Below are 17,208 nucleotides of genomic sequence, written 5' to 3'. Positions count from 1 at the left end.
AGATTAATTTTAGAGGCTACAGAATTCAAGCTGGCTTTTTTTCTTTCAGCACTTAAGATATTGTACTCTGTTCTTATTTCTGGTAAGTTGAATATAATTCTTATCTTTGTTTTTCTAAAGCTGTTTTTTCCCTTTATCTTCTTTCAGGATTTTTTTTTTTTAATCAATAATTTTCTGCAGTTGGACTATTCTATGCCTAGGTGTGGTGTTCTTTTTTTTTGGATTTTCTTTTTTGTATTTTTTCTTCTTAGTGTTCTCCAAGCTTCCTGGGTCTGTGGTTTGGTGTCTGACATTAATTTAAGGTTATCTCAGTCATTATCACTGCAAAAGATTCTTCTATTACTTTCTGCCTTTCTTCTCCTCCGATATTCCCATTACACACACGTTACACCTTTTGTAGTTGTCCAGCAGTTCTTAGATATCTGTTTGGTTTGTTGGTGGGGTTTTTTCAGTCTTTTTTGTATTTTTTCTTTTCAGTTTGGACGTTTCTGTTTTCATATCCTTAAGCTGAGAGATTCTTGCAGTCATGCCCAGTCTACTAAAGTGTCTCTCAAAGGCGTTCTCCTCTTCCATGAAGTGTTTTTGATCTCTAGCTTTTCTTCATGAGTCTTTCTTAGAATGTTCGTCTCTCTGCTTACATTGTCCAGTTGTTCTTCCATCGTGTCTACTTTTCCCATTTAAATTCCTGGTGTGATAATGCCAACATTCCTGACATGCCCGAGTCTGGCTCTGGTGCCTGCTTTGTCTCTTTAAACTGTGCTTTTTGCCTTTTAGTATGCCCTGTGGGTTTTTCTCACAGGGCAGATACAAGGCACAGGGTAAAGGGACTCCAGTAAATAGGCCTTTAGTGATGTGGTGGGGAGGGGTGGGGGAGGGGAAGTAGTGTGTAGTTCTGACCGTCTCCATCTGTGGGTGAGCCTCTGCCTCGGGCTGTGAACCTCACACCTGCTTCTCAGTTTTTCTCTCACTTGTGTGGGACAGGATGGCCAGAGTCCATGGGAATTGGGCCTATCCCTTCCCCCAGGTAGGAGGCTGGGGCAGGCTGTCAGTGGGGACTTACCGTCCTCCTGGGTGGTTAGACTGATGAATCCCAGTAGGTCAGGCTCTGGTGAGATAGTTTCTCTTGAAGGCAGGCCTTGGTAAGGACAGAACGTGTCGTGTATTTCAGAACCGTTCCTTTTTCCCTCTCCCTACTGGGAAATCTGAGAAATCAGACAGAGGGGATCTGCCTGTACTGTGAGAAATCTGGTTAAGCTCTTAGAGGTAAAACTCACAAGTTTGGGGCCCCCTATTACTGGCCCCCTGGAGTTTTTTCTCTCAGGCTTGTCCACAGTGAGCCCCCCAGCAGTTCATCTATTACAGTTCAGGTTTCATCACCGGACCCAGTTGCTGCAGAGGTTGCTACTCGGCTAGGTCGTGACTCTGCAGGTTGCGGAGAAGTAGCTTGCCCCGGGACCTCGCTTCTCTGAGGGATCCAGAAGAGTGGTCGATTTTCCAGCTTGCTCAGCGTGTCACTTGTTAGCATGGAGTGACGACTTCCACGCTTCTTAGAGGCTGGACTGGATTAGAAGTTGGTTCATGAAGGTTTGCTTTGATGGTGACGAAGAGTTTATATACTGGGTTGGACCAGCACTGGCCAAGGGAGTTTAAGCCCTTCCTTTGTGCCCTCTCCACTGTCCCAGCTGCACGGACATGGCGAAGGGGGGAGGGGGGGCGAGAGAGTATATTTGATGTCTCTCAAGACTGTCCCCCTGTCCTCCCCAACTCCTGGGTGGGTCCTGAAGCCCTGAGCCACAGTTCCTTCCTAGGTAAAAGAGGCATTGCCCACACAGTGGGGGGCACCCAAAAAGAAGTTAGCTAATAAGCATTTTTTATTATAATAATAGGGTATACTTCTGCTGTGTAGATTAATGAGAGACTTCCTGTGGATTGTCCTCTATTTTAGAAAACACACAAATGTTCTAGTGGATTTTAAGGCACATATGGAGAGGGAGGGAGAAGCCATCTTCAAGGCCTAGACTAGATGTGACTGTTCGGGGTCATCTTGTAGTTAAAATCAATTTAGTGTGGCATGGACCCTGGCTTTCATATCCTTAACTGCTGTGCAGTCGGCTTTCTTATCTTCAAAGAGCTAGGAATGTACTGATTGTTCTCTTTTTTGAGTTCTTACTTACAACTTTTCATACATGAACTACAGCATACTTTTATATTCCAAAGGACTTTCGTGTGTGTGTGTGTGTGTGTTGAAACCTTTTATTCTTATCAAACCAGCATACACATTTTTTCCTTTAGAAATTATTTTCTAATGGTTAAGAAATATATTTCCCTCAAGAATGATGGACATAGCCAGAATTCTGTGCTTTGTAAGTAGCCACTGGTCACGACACTTTCTGCTGTACAAGTGGGTTGTGGGAAGCTCGGCGGCTTCCTGTGTTCTAGGTATCGACTCCCGAGCAGATACAGACAGAGGCTGGGAGGAGGCGGCCCCATGCCGAGTGTAGGAGCCTGGGGTCCTTCGGCATAGCCACAAACCTGCCGACAGGTGAGGAGCCAGATCCGAGATGGCACTGATGCCTCCAGCTCTTGATCATACACCTATGAGCAAAGTATTCTGAGTATAGATCACCTCAGCCCATGTACGTTAAAATACTCATAAATTATACACGTTACCGTACTAATCTATTGACACATTCTAAAGCCTATTTTAAACAAGAAATTATAAAGGATTAGGAAAGATACTTGGAGATGTCCACTCTCTTCTTCCTGTACCCCAGAAGATTGTCTTTATGTGGCCCCACCTTGGAGACCCCTGCCCTTGGGCCGGCCATGGCCACAAAAGCCCAGGTTATTGTTTTAACTGGATTTCTTGTCCTAGCCCACCCTAGTTTGGGGTAGAATTTGGAATTTTGATAAAGTACATCAGCAGAGTGGCTGTTGCAGAAGGGAGGCCTGGAGGCTGGGCCCTGGCCCTCTGTCTGTGTTGGGAGCTCAGTCTTCCAGTTCAGCGGTGAGTTCCCAGGCTTGAGGCGCACAGGCCACGGTCAGCTTGACGGCTCCTGAGCAGCGGGTAGAGGCAGAACTGCGCGTGCGAGCGGCCGCTGAGTGCATCAAGGACCCAGTCCAGTGTTTGCCTTCAGGAGACCCGTGATTTCTTCACCAGGTTCTTCGGTCGAAACCCAGTCCATAAAGGAAGGCTCACAGTTGGGGTGAGAAATCTGGTCAGCATCCTCTTTCAGATTTATGGATTCGGGTCTCGTTGCTGCGGGAGAGACACAGCATGCTCGTGTAGCAGTTTGCCCTTGTCCCCACTCAGGTCCTGTTGGCCAGGAGTTCTGTCAAAGCTGAGTTCAGGGGTCACTTAGTGAGTCCTATGAATCCGAGGCCTCAGCTGGGTCACAGGAGCTTGGGACTCAGATAATTCTCAGCAAATTGGCTAAAGAAAGGAAGCGGTTTCATTTCTTTTCCACCAGCTGGGTTTCCAGAAGGCTGTGGTCATGCTCTTCGGGACAGTCCTCCAACCCCAGCTTCAGGGACGTAGCAGCTCCGCGTTCTTGAGCTGGACATGTCCTTCCAGGGCCGCTGCTTGCTACAAGCCGAGGAGGGTTCCTGAGCTCCCGAGCTCGTCGGGATAGCATGCCTCACACCCTCTTCCCGGCTCTTCCCATTTTCAAAACCTTGCAGCAGGGGAGCCGGAATGTGAGAGCGTCCTGGAGAAGCACTGGGCTTGAGGACCAGGGCGGTGCTGGGGGGCCAGGGATCGGAACCGGGCTCAGCGCTCAGCACCGCCGCCAGATACTCGGCTTTAGCAAAGCAGTGAATGTTTGCAGCTTTATTTTCCTTATCTACAAAATGGTGACAGTTCTAGCCTTGATTATCCTTTTAATCTCTCTTCCCAGATCAGGATTCAAGATGGGGTGAGAGCCCTGGCCGGTCTGGCTCAGCGGTTAGAGCGTTGGCCTGCGGTCCAGAGAGACCCGGGTTCGGTTCCCGCTAAGGCATGTACCTCGGTTGCAGTTTCTCCCCGGCCCTGGTCGGTCGTGCGGGTGGCAGCCACTCGATGTGTCCCTTTCATGTCGATGTTTCTCTCTCTCTCTCTCTCTCTGTTCCTCTCTCTCCCTCCCACTCTACCTGAACAAAATATGGAAAAATGTCCTCGGGTAGGGATTTAAAAAAAAAAAAAAGATGGGGTGAGAATGTATCTACCCCTTTGTTGCCCCGAGATTCCGTGGCCGACGCTGCTATGTCGGCATCCAGTTGGTACCAGTGAATTTTTTTCAATGTTGATATTCAAAGTATTTCAGATAGAGAATTTATTCATCAGTTTTTTTAGAAAAATCTGTTGGATGGAGATGAATTTTATCTCCCCCTACCCCCACCCCAGTTGTGGAAAAAGCTCTTTGGTTTGAAAAATGAGCTGCTCTCAGTACCTCTCGCTCCCACACCCTGTCCTCTCCTGTCCTTGACATGTCTGATCTGATGGTGAGACTAGCAGGCAGGACCCCAGTGCAGGGGGACCCGTGAGGGCACGGAGGACAGCCTTCTGTGGTGGAGGCTCTCAACAGGGGGTGCTCACCCTTAGACGGCGTGGTCTGGAGAGCAGGACTCTGCGTTTGCGCAGCCTGAGTGTCCTTTGTTCACTAGTGACCTTGTGAAGGGGACGAGGCCTCGGAGAGACATGGGAAGGGAGAGGGTTGAGGACGAGAGTCGAAATTAAGTTCTGGGTGCCCTGGCAGGCCCCTCCTATCCGCTGCTGTGTCTGCACCCCGCCCATCCCCCGCCCACTGCTGCCTCCTTACCCAACGCTGGAGTCCTCAGAGCAGAAGCTGCCCTTGTCCACGGAAGGGCGAGTGTGAAATGGAACTGAGCTCCCAGGTGTGGTGGCCACTGACGCTACTGGAAACGGTCTCGCTTTCCTGCCTCCCACCTGCCGGAAGGAAGATGCGATCAACCACCTGAGTGTTTATTCAGCGTTGCCGAGGAACTGGGGAGAAGTGCTCACTGACCTTTCCTCCTCCTGAGGACTTGAGGTCCCGGCGCTGTTCGCTGTTCTTCTAGCGTGGTGAAATGCACGTAACTCCGAATTCACATTTCAACCACTACTTTTTTTTTTTTTTACATTTTTCTTATTTTTTTATAGAGAGAGGAAGGGAGAGACAGAAACGACGTGAAAGAGACACATTGATCAGCTGCCTCCTGCACGCCCCCTACTGGGGATCGAGCCCGCAACCCGGGCGTGTGCCCTGACCGGGAATCGAACTGGGTCCGCTCAGTCTTTGGGACAACATTCAATCCACTGAGCCACACCAGCCGGGCTCAGCCACTTTTTAAATGTCCAGCTCAGTGTCATTCTTTTCATTCACGTTGTTGTACAACCATCCCCACCATCATCACTGTCATCTCCAGAACCACTAACTCCCCCGCTTCCTCCCCGCGCCCGCAACCACCATTCTCGTTTCCATGTCTGAATCGGACTCCTCGGTATCTCATATAAGTAGAATTCTTCAGTATTTTTCTTTTATTACTTGGCATAATGTCCTCCAGGTTCGCCCGGGTGGTCGCGTGTGTCAGAGTTTCCTTCCTTCTTGAGGTTGAACACTCTTCCACTGTGTCTTCATGCCCCGTGTCCCCTGAGGCTTGTCTGCACAGTGTCTCTGTTACGAAAACAAGTGGCTCTGAGTATCCTTAGGGAAGCACCTTTTTAAAAGCAAGCAATATGTTTATTGTAGAAAATGTAAGAAATTTAGACAAGCAAAAATTAGAAAGTTATATTCGCACATAATTCTACCACCTCGATATAACCACTGCGGCTCCCTGTGTGTGTCCCCTAGACTGGTGCTGGGCGTGTGTCCGCGCGCTCACCCCACTCGCGGGAGCGGGCCGTCTCCTCGCCGGGGCGCCGAGCCCAGGCTCGGTTTCTCATCAGCTCCTGGGCCTTTTGGCCTCTCTGTTCACATGTCCTGAGTTTTCTCTCACATTCAGGGTTCAGTCTTTTCTTTAATTCTTGCAAGAAATGTGCAAGTAGTCCACCAGGTGCGCAACAGTGCTGAGGATTTGGGGGGATTCACTGTGAAATGTGCTTGTACGTGCCCCTTGCATGGAGGAGACCACCTGCTCCGTCTTCCTCCTGAGGCGGCTTAGGACAGGCAGCCCCAGCCAGCTGCTCACCTTGACATCTTGACAGACGTGGTACCTCACTGTGCTGACCTGTCTCTTCCCAGGGTAAGAGGAACACCTTTCCGTGGCCGTAAATGTCTCTGGCTGCATTTGTGCTGATGGCGGCTTATCTATAACCGGGAGCGCATTGTACTTACCTGTACTGTAGGACACGTAGAAGGTTCCAGCCTGTGTCCTTAGAAGTAAATCTTTGGCCCAGCTGGTGTGTCTCCGTGGATTGAGCAATGCCCCCATCGACTGGGAGGACCCAGTTCAATTCCTGGTCAGGGCACATGTCCAGGTTGTGGGCTTAGTCCCCAGTAGGGGGCGTGCAGGAGGCAGCCAATCAATGTTTCTTTCATCAATGATTCTATCTCTCTTAAAAAATCAATAAAAACATATTAAACAACAACAACAAAAAAATGAAATCTTTGTATGCCCTTAATCATTTCCTTCCTAAAACTGAAATGGCAGGTCAATGGCAATACATGTTTAAAGATTTTTTAAAATAGAAATTGTCAAATTTTTTGTCCAGAGGGGCCTGTTTCCTTGCACCCTAGCCAGCATTAAACCCTCCATTGCCTGTCCCCCATTCCAACAAACAAGAAAGCTAAATCAAGGATGTGGACCACATCACCAGCGAGAATTATGATGGATCCATTAAAATAGAATTATCTGGAGCTTTAGTGGTAGAAATACAGTGTCCAAAACAACTCAGATAGCATCTGGTGCCCTCTGCCACCATGTCACACCTGATCTGGGCACAGGGTTTCAGAGATGCTTGTAACTTAGACTATAGTGAGGGGGCTGGAAACATCGTCCAATGAAGAACACTGAAAATAACTGGATGGCCCAGCCGGTGTGGCTCAGTGGTTGAGCATCAACTGATACACTAAGAGGTCACTGGTCCGATTCCCAGTCAGGGCACATGCCCAGGTTGTGGGCCTAACCCCCAATGGGGGGTGTGCAGGAGGCGCCCAGTTGATGTTCTCTCTCTCATTGATGTTTCTACCTCTCTCTCCCTCTCCCTTCCTCTCTCTTTAAAATCAATAAAGAAAAAAAAATTTTTTTAATAAAAATAAAATAACTGGAGTCTTTACAGAGGACTTGGAAGGGGGAAATGGGATCATGGTGCCCAGCTATTTGAAAGGCTGCCATTCAAAAGAAGCTGAATGTTTTCTTTTTATGGGAGACTGCAGACATGGGGAGTCCCAGGGAAGCACCTCTGTGCACGCAGGCCCCTGCCAGCTCCCCGGCTCCTTGGCACGGGAACGCTCCCGTCACTTGTAAGCTGTGGCTGGACACGGGGGTTTTAATGACAAGCTTTTCACACATATGTAACAGAGATGACATCCCTGGCCCCTTCTGACTCCAACAGCATGTGATCTCAGCATTCAAGAGGGGGACACACAGCCTCAACTCAGAGACTCCGTTCCCCCGTGACTGGGCAGGGCTGGGGACGGGGCTGGGCCCTTTGAAAGGGTGCTTGCAGGGCGAGTGGGACCGCACAGACCTGCGGGTTGCTGTTTGGTCTTCACTTGAATTTCACCCACTTAAAAGTCAATTGGCAGCCGCGGTGGAAGGACGTGGATTCAGGAAGAAAACGGCCTGTGGTTCCATCATTTTAGAGTTTATTTCCTAAGTCTCAGTTTCCCAGTTTGTAAAACAGAGAGAGTCATAATAACACACATTTTACAGGGTTATTGTGTGGTGTGGGTTGGTCTGTGTAAAGTGGCTGTCTCGGGGCCACTGGTTAATAGATGCTCCCTCTCTGCCTTTTCTGTCTCAGCTTCAGTTCTGGGTGGTAGGTTCGCTGTGACGCTTTTACTGATACTTGGTGTGGAACGAGATGGGTGGGGACCATGTACAACAACTACACTTAGACACTATCACGCGTAGAGGAAAAAGGAAGAGTTTCTATTTAAAATTTAGAAAAGAAATAGATGACAATTCCTTGATTTCAAGTCAGGTGGAGGCCTCCTCATGCAAATCACACTGTTTCGTGGCGTTTTTTAAAGTTACTTTGATGGCACAAATAACTTTACATAAATTAATAGTATTTAACCTATAACATCTGATTTTTTTCCCCTTACATTTTCTTTTACATAACTTTTAACCACTTTCTGAATTTCCTGTTTTTCATCCTTAAAATGAATTGCGTAGGAGTCCTTATCTCAGGAGCGTTTCTCATGGGCGAACCAAGTTCCCTGTCTCGCCAGATATCCAGTGACAAATAACACAGTGTTATTTACATGTCTTTGTCATTTAAATGGATTCGTTTGTTTGTAATCCTGGCTTCTCTTCATGCTGCAGCATTATGACCTTTTAGAGGAAGAATATTAGGAATTTTTTTTTAAGCATAGTGAAATTGCATTCAGTTGGATGGACATCAACCAAGAGGCTGAAGTAAATCTGAGAGCTTTGTCCTTTGATTTAAAATATATTCTGTTTCCCTTCTTGGCTGCTTTCCCAGAAGAGGCTGCTCTGCTTTGCACAGGCTTTTAGTTTGTTTAGCCCTCCTTGCTGGGGAGGGTGCGGGTGAAGACCTGGAGCTCCGTCACCAGGCCAGTGCTGAATTCCGAGTCTCTGTGGCCCCAGCCCCCTGGGACGGTCCCAGCAAAGGCACCTCCCTCCCTCATCCACCTGCAGGTGGTGGCAGGTGTATGCCGACGAGGTCTCCTAAGGGGCGTATGTCAGCACCTGAGAGGGCTCTAATCTGAGAACCGTGTGTGTGTCTCTGAGCATTTGGGTTCCCGTATGTTTTGTGGTGCTGATCCTTTGAAGGTTCATTTCTATAGATTACATCATTGTTTCTTTAAACATGAGATTTAGTAAAAACAAAAACTTTAAGGAAGAGATGATGTTGTTTGGAAACGTGGCATTACTTTCCATTTAATTGAATAAGTCTTTCAAATGTAAGCAGTTGCCTGATTGTAAAAGCATCTTTTCCAGACGAGCATTTGTGGATTGGTTATTGGGAGCCTAGAACTGGCTTTCCCTTGGTAACGGTCCCAAGGGGCACTTAGGACCCCTGCATGAGCCAGAACTGCCCTGACACTGCAGGACAGAGCTGGGTTCCCCACGGCCCTTACACCCCGGTGCCTGCAGCCTCCATGCAGACCCCGTGGCTGACGACTCACTCTCTAGTGGGTGAAATGCAGGTGAAGCACCACACAAGCACCCGCACAGCTGTGCGTCACCGGAACAATGGCTGTTTTATGAAGTCAGGAGTGCCCCAGGACTGTGAATGTTAGCAGGAACAAAGTGCCGAGACACCCCTAAAAAGGGAGTGTTCCAGCCCTGAGATCGTGGGTGCTAGAACTCGCGGGAAATGTCCAGCACACACCCTGCCTCCCTGCCAGTCCCCTTTGAGCAGAAGGGCGGCATCTGCATTCGAAGTTTCTGGAGGCTGTATGGCCCCGCCGCCCCCCAGGGTGGTGTGGGGGCAGGAAAGAAGGGTGAAGGGAGGCGCCCAGTGGCGTGCAGGGTGGGGTCTTCCTTCCTGTGGACACTCCTGGGGTGTCTCAGCCCCGGCACTGCTAAGGCTCCCCCCTTTTCTAAGGAATTCTAAAAGTAGCTCACATGGGAATTGAGAGGCTCAGAGATCTTGACAAGGCTGAGTGTGAAACTGAATTGTTCCTCAGAATCAGCTGCTAGAACTTGTACTTTCCAAACTAGCTCCATGCTCATTGTTTCTTATTCCACGGATAATGCTCATGCTTCTGACAAGGCCATTTCCGCTCCCCTGCCCACTTTGACATGTGGTGTGTCTCACGCTGTCCCCCTGCCTGAATAGAGCAGAGACGGACATTGCGTGTTTATTATCATTTCCAGGTGTCCCCTGGGAAGGCAGATGGGAATGGAAGGACAGAGGTATGGACGCAGTTAGGGCCACGGGGGGAAGGCGCTCATGGGCAACAAATGGGGTGTGAGCTCAGTGCACCTGCATGTTCCTGCCAGTGCTCCCCTGGGCCGCTCCCGTGCTCCCCTGGGCAGGTCCCGTGCCCCCCTGGGCAGGTCCCGTGCCCCCCTGGGCCGGTCCCGTGCTCCCCTGGGCAGCTCCCGTGCTCCCCTGGGCAGCTCCCGTGCTCCCCTGGGCTGCTCCCGTGCTCCCCTGGGCAGGTCCCGTGCTCCCCTGGGCCGCTCCCGTGCTCCCCTGGGCAGGTCCCGTGCTCCCCTGGGCCGGTCCCGTGCTCCCCTGGGCAGGTCCCGTGCTCCCCTGGGCAGCTCCCGTGCTCCCCTGGGCAGGTCCCGTGCTCCCCTGGGCAGGTCCCGTGCTCCCCTAGGCAGCTCCGGGTTCCCCTGGGCAGGTTCCATGCTCCCCTGGGCAAATGCTCACAGGAACCCCAGGAAGGTGGTAAGGATCTCCTCCAGTGCCTGCCTCTCATTTCCCAGGGTCAGGTGCAGGGCTGGGACCCCCAGTGGAGGCCTTGGAGGGTGCTCATGGGCTCGGCACTCCCAGCGATCCTCCTGAGTGAGGAGTCCAGGGGTCGCACCACCCAGGTGGGGGTAACTGTTCGCGTTGGGCAGTCGACCTGGTAAGGTCCCTTAATTTCGTGTGGGAGTCAGTGGCTTGGGAATTACTCCTGCTGCCGTCATTCATTGACTTCATAACGACTTGGGGGTGGGATATTACTCTGGTCCCACACAGACTGGAAAGTCAGGAGGAGTTGGGGCCTTGGACCTGGAGCCCTGTGTCTTCCTGGGGGAGCTGTTTTGGCTGCCCCTCAGCTGTGTCCCATGACCACTGGCTGTCAGAGTAGCCTCGAGGTGGTCGGAGCCCCGCTGTGGCCCGGGCATGGGTGGGGACCACTGATAGAGCCCCACACCCGAGGTTCCCCTCACTCCGACTGGTGAGCTGACTGATTTCCTCATCAGCACGGGGGTGGACTGCAGGGAATGCGTCTTCAAACAAATGGCAGGAGGGCCAGGAGCCGGTGTCCAGCATGGGCTGGAGCATGTCAGACGTGGGTGTCTGCAGCGGTGGCCCCATCTGTAAGAACCTGTACGAAGTGGTGTTCTTCAGGGCAGTGTGCAGGATGGGGTGCATTTCTGTGGTCAGCCTCAGGGGCCTTGGAGCCCGGACGAGGCATTGGTAGTTGGTGGTGGGGCAACAGTGTTGTGTACAGAGCTCCTGGGGCGCTGGGTCCTCCCGGTGAGAAGTAGCTACGAGCAGGACGTTTGGTTCGTGCACGGAGACGCTCCCCCTGCTCTGGGAGGCTTGGGCCTGCTGTGTGATCGCAGAAGGGACGGGGAACCCCACAGGGCTTGGCTGGAGTGGGGCGGGCCCTCAGTCCAGCCCACTGGGTCACACAGTTCCTCCTAAGATAGTCTATCTTCTGGAAATAAATGTCCTCATATTTTCGTGACCTCATTTAACACGCGAGCCGTTCTCACAGCCCCTCTTAGGATGATGTGCACTTTCTCCTCCTGTGTTACTTAAACCCGCGCTCTGCTCTCCCGTGTCTGGTGATGAAGCTCGTTTCTGCCTCCTCCTGAAGCCTTAGCAGTGCTTCCCAACCTTCCTGACGCCGACCCTCCACTGCAGCTCGTCATGTTGTCCGTGGCGTGTCTGCGTGTGGGCGACCCGCCTGCACACGGTAGAGGAGGGGGTCTCCGTTCCTAAGACCGTCGGAAATATGTGTTTCCCGATGGTCGTAGGCGACCCCTGTGAAAGGGTCGTTCGACCCCCAAAAGGGTCGCGACCCACAGGTTGAGAACCGCTGCCTGAGACCTTTGTGTTGTTTTCCACCCACTGGTTCTGCTTGGCCAAGTCCATTTTCACTGGATTTTTTGAATTTTTGGTTTTTTAATGCTCTCTAAAATATCTAAAGAGGTGATAGAACAACAGGATGATTTATGAGTGTTATTTTTTTAAGTCAGTATTTTCAGACGTTGTATCCAATGTTTCGACTGTTTCTCCCCACCCGCTCGCTCACTGATGTCCGTCCAGTTTTCAGCTGTCGGCACCTCTGGCAGCTCCCCTTTCCGCCTGGGGTCAGACGGGGGCAGATCTTCCTGCCCCTGCCCGAGGGGGGCTCCAGCCCCGGCCGTCCTGTCTAATTCAGACACCTGATTTCAGTAAGGGCTCTGTGGCCCGGTGTTTTCCAAGTGATGGCATGTGACCCATTATGAGTGTGTGAAGCCAAATTCCATGAGTCAGACGCACGTAAAGCAAGAGAATGTACCTGTTCCCACGTAGTAACAGTGAAACCTTCGTTTTAGTTGTGTGCGTGTGTGTGTCATGACACCCGGGACGAGATAGAACATCCGTGCCATAGTCGGCTGTGTGTAAAGTCCCTGCTGTACTCTAAGCTTTCACGAACACATCCCTTTGTAACATGTCTCCAGGACGTGGTTTGCGCCTTGGGGAACTGTCACAAGGCAGAGCAGGCCCACAGCCCCTTTGGAGGGTGAAGAAAGGTGGCGTTTCTGCGGCGTCGAAGGGCTTCCCCTGCGTCACTCCTCATCTTTCGGATCTCAGCTCATTCGTGTCTCCCCCGGAAGCCCCCGATCCCGTGCCCCCATCTAGACCAGTTCCCTCTGCCAAACACTTCCACAGAACCACGCTTCTTACCATCAGCACGCCGAGCTCAGTTTTCAATGATACGTTTTTGACTGTGGCCGTCATATCATTGTCTGTTCCCTCCCACCCCATCCCCCCCCCCCCCCCCCGCCCTCCTAGGATAGGCCTCCCAGGGCTGGTATCGGGCTAGTTTGCTTGATGACTTGCAGGAGCCAACACGGTACCTGGCATGTAGTCACCGCCTGTCTACACCATTGGCTTGGGGCCAAGTCAGGGACACTCCCCACCCCACTGTTGATCGACATGGGGCATCCATAGACCCCTCTGCTGTCCTCATGTCTTATTCCAGAAGGGGTGTGGTGAGGGAGCACCGGGAGGTGCAGGTAGGAGAGGGGTTAGGCCCCAAGAGCTCAGCAGGCCCGCAGGTGCTGTCCCTTCCGCACGCAACCCCCATCAGTCGAGTCCGAGCTCTCTTCCTGCACCCGTAACCAGGGAGAAGCAAGCTGGGGTGTGCAGAATACAGGCAAGACATCTCTTGGGTGACAGTCTTTTCTCTGGCTGTGGATGGGGCTCCACAGTCCAGGTGTTTCCTGGTCGCCCTGAAGACTGTTCAGGCCATAGCAAGTCAGTGGGCAGCAGCTCTCTTGGAGTCCGTGGTAGGTGCAGCCGGTACAGGTTTTAGCTGAAGCTCCTGATTTGTGTTAGTCTGTGAGGGGCAGAGGGGCAGAGCTAATGTGAGGAGGGGCCTCGTGTGCTGGAGGACAGGAGGGTGGTTTCTTTCTCCGTCCCTGAGAGCAGATGAGGGTGAGGGCAGAAAGGTGGAGAGTGGAGGATCAAGAAGTATTTCTAGAGTTGCCTTAGCAGGAAAAACATGTTTCCAAAAATGTTTTGGAAACAGTTTATTTTAGGTGGAAGAAAATGATGAACCTCTGCTGGCTCCCAGCCAGACATTTATCAGGGGCCACAGGCTCATCCCGCAGCCAGGGAGCTCGTGGGTTTGGGAACTGCTTTCTCATTTGAGAGTCTGGACCTCAGTGACCCCGAGCATCATTTCCACAGCAACCAGCTGTGACAAGATGAGGGTTGCGACCTGGCAGAACAACTGTGACAAGAAGCAGGTGAGCTTTTGGATAGAAAATTTCCTCTGTAGCCATGAACAAATCACATGTAACTGAATCTCAGTTTCCCCCTCTCTGACCTAGAGGAAGGAATGTGACTTTCTTTTGCTTGGGTGCAGAAGGACCATGTTGGGAAAACACGTATGTAGGTGCACATGCTAATGTCATATACCCAACACTTGACATGCTGCACAAGAGCTGTTGCCTCTGCCTGTTCCCAGTCAATGTCGATAGCCCTGCCTTCACCTTCTGACCAGCACATCACACGCTCTTCTTAGTTCAAGGGGCTTTCTGACTGGGTCCTGAACAGTGAGCTCTTTGCTACCCCCGGGCCTTTGCACTGCAGTTCCCTGTGTAATTCCCTGTGCTCTTCCCAGAGGGCTGCCTGGTCACTCACTCCCTGTTATTCTGGTATCTGCTCAAAGTCCCCCTACCAGACCACCCCATATAAAACAGCAGCCTCAGAACTGCCTGCCCTTAACACCCTGTGCGTCTTCACAGCACTCATCACCGCGTGGGGACAGGGCTGCTGTTATCATTTTTCTTCCCTCCCTGCTGCCCCCTTTCCTCTTTTTGAGTTTGGTTTGTTGAGTTTACTATATCTGCAGAACTCGCACATAGTAGGCCATTAAATCTTCATGAAAAACCTTTTTGGCTTGCTTTCTTCTTTGTTTGTTTGAAATGTAATGTTGAAGAAAGAATAACTTGCCCAAGGTCTCACAGGTAGCAAGTGATAAACAGTGATTTAAACCCAGGGTGGACACCAAGTCCTGACTTTCCTCTGTGACTCAGGTCCGTCTTCCCTCCCACTTTTCCTTCTGTTTAGACATCGATGCCTTTGCTCATTTCTCTGGCTCTGTCTTCTTAACGCCGGGCTCAGCCAGGCTCACTCCCCCCAGCAGCACTCTCCTGTACATTCCAGCCCACCGCCCACATGCTCCTACCCAGATCCTAGGAGAAACTCCCGGCCCAGTGTTGGGTCCTTGGAGAACCTTATGTGTGGCCTTCCGGAGCAGCAACAGTAATCTGATCAACTGAGTCATGGCCAATGTGGGTGTGGACGGGCCAGGCTCCATTGCCTCTGGAAGAGAACATAAGTATGCCCGGATGTGTGTGTGCTCAGACACGTGTGTGCCAGGATATGTGTATACCAGGATGCACGTGTACTGGAGTGCAAGTATGTTCACATGGGTATTCTCAAATGCATGTGTGCTCTGATACACACGTGCTCTGATGTGTGCATGTTAAGATACATATGTGCCAGGATGCATGTGTGCCAGGATACTTGTGTGCTGGGATGCACGTGTGTGGGATGTGTGTGTACTAGGAATGGCTTCGCTCATCTTCTCATGGGGGCAGACATGGTATCAACTGTAAGAAGTACCCCTGGAGTAGGTCTCACGAGGGGTGTTTTAATACCCTGTTCTTTGGGGGTGTAATTTGTACATTATTTTTTCACCATATCTGAGATGCTTTTGGGCATTACCATGTTCCCTGAAAAGGTGGGATAAGCAGATAATAATCTCCTTTTATATGGAGTATACATGGTACCAGACTCGAGGATACTTTGATAGGCAGAGGATTTCGTTCGCTGGACAAACGCTCGTGGCCCAAGTCTTCATCTTTCACGTTATGAACTCAAGCATTCCGTGTGCAGCTGTAGCACGGTGACGCGTGCTCGGGCTGTCCTCAGCTCACCTGTGGGTCAAGGTTGCCCGGAGCGGTGGCCTGGGTGCTGTTCTTGATGGGACACTGTCACTGGCGTGCGCCCAGGGCTCCGGTCTCCCCTCGTCCCACACGCTCTGCTCTGCTCCTTTCAGGGAAAGTGCGATGGTGGGACTTCGACCAGGAAGCGTACGTCGGAGGGACCATGGTCCGCTCCGGCCAGGACCCCTACGCCCGCAACAAGTTCAACCAGGTGGAAAGTGATAAGCTGCGGATGGACAGGACCATACCGGACACCAGACATGACCAGTAAGTACTAACCTGGGCGTTGGCCTGGGGCTCTGCCTACTTCCCCACAATCAGCAAGTCGCTTTCACTGTGACACCAGCGTTTGTTACTCTGGGAAACTTGTGTCTTCGCGGGGTATTGAAACTAGGACAAAGCCCGGGGCCTGTGGTGACGGAACGTCACCCAGAGAGTCGAGGCTGTGTGGGCAACATCCTCGTCCTGTGGCCCGTGGCCGCACCTAGAGGCTGGGTTGCTCAGTTGTGTTAAAGTCTACTGACAAAAAAAGCATCATTTTCCATTCTACACAGCCTTGTTGGAAGGAAGAAATGCTAAATTCTGCTTATCGGGACAGCTCATGCTGGGAAAGTTCTAGAGCCTGTCAGGGGAAGGAAGGAGCCCAGCAGGGTAGATGCTGAACTGAGCATCTGGGGTGGGGGTGGGGGTGTCTCACCAGCCTGTGTGCTGGGGGGAAGGATTCTGTCCTCATCCGTCTTTGGGTCCTTCAAGAATCTGGGACCTGTAGGTGGAGGGCACCCAGGGTTCATCGGCTCAGCTCAGGAGGTCTCCAGCCATTCTGTCCTGTATTTCTGTCACCACGGGAAAGTGGAAACTACTCTGTACCTCTTATGTTTTGCTGGTAAGGGTCTTTTACTCGGAGGCGGTTCCCCTGGACCCTCAGGGTCAGTCTGGCTTGAGAGGAGGAGCCACGTGGAGGCAGTCATGTTCCTGGGTGCGCAGCAGGCCGTCCTGCTCAGCGGTTACTGCGAGGGCGTGCCGCACCCTGGGTCTTGGGCAGTCTGTTCCGAAGAGGCGTGTGGGAGGGTCAGGGGAGGCACCCAGGAGGGTGAGGCCTGAGCTGGAGGCATCCAGGGAGGAGGACAGAGACAGGCAGGCCCTTTACATCCACCATGGATCAAAAACAGTGCAGGTATTTATTGAAAAACTCACATATAAGGTGGACCTGCACCGTTCAGACCCGTGTTGCTCAAGGGTTAGCTGTACATGTGAACACATGCTAAAGATTGGCTTTGGTTCATAAGTTAATAGCGTCATTGACAGAGGATTTTTCTCTTTTTTCCTATTTTCAGGGAACTTTCCTGACAGCATAAGTACCAGTTAACTGCCAGGTCCCTTTCTTAACTTTCTTTGGGTTCTGGCCAGCTCTGTGTACCCATAGCAGCTCATAAGTATGCAGATGTATAGTCCTTTCAGATCAGGAAGTGGGAGTGAGTGAGTGAGTATGTGTGTGTGAGATTTTTAATGTATGGAACATAGGATAGATATATGAACATATATCATACACACTATTAAAACTCATTGTTTTCCTAAATCCGGTCCAGAAGATTATCTTTGCTTAATGTTTTCTGTAACCCATTCTTTTTTATTATTATTATTAAAAAGGTGACTTAACTCAATCCTATGCTCCTGGTTAACGTCAGCACGGTTGACTGTTAATCT

At 51.2% G+C, this 17,208-nt stretch overlaps 1 protein-coding gene across 1 annotated transcript in view; it reads left to right on the top strand.

Moving 5' to 3' along the window:
• Positions 1-17,208, top strand: part of GALNT2 (polypeptide N-acetylgalactosaminyltransferase 2) — a 164,696-nt gene that overhangs the window by 85,275 nt on the left and 62,213 nt on the right. The window contains exon 3 of the mRNA XM_036277437.1: positions 15,618-15,771. Coding sequence (XP_036133330.1) covers positions 15,668-15,771 — 104 coding nt within the window. The 5' untranslated portion in view covers positions 15,618-15,667. The remainder of the gene's footprint in view (positions 1-15,617; positions 15,772-17,208) is intronic.

The sequence above is a fragment of the Molossus molossus genome, unplaced genomic scaffold (assembly GCF_014108415.1).
Source record: "Molossus molossus isolate mMolMol1 unplaced genomic scaffold, mMolMol1.p scaffold_m16_p_23, whole genome shotgun sequence".
NCBI classification, from domain to species: domain Eukaryota; kingdom Metazoa; phylum Chordata; class Mammalia; order Chiroptera; family Molossidae; genus Molossus; species Molossus molossus.
This window is presented reverse-complemented; position numbering and strand designations above follow the sequence as displayed.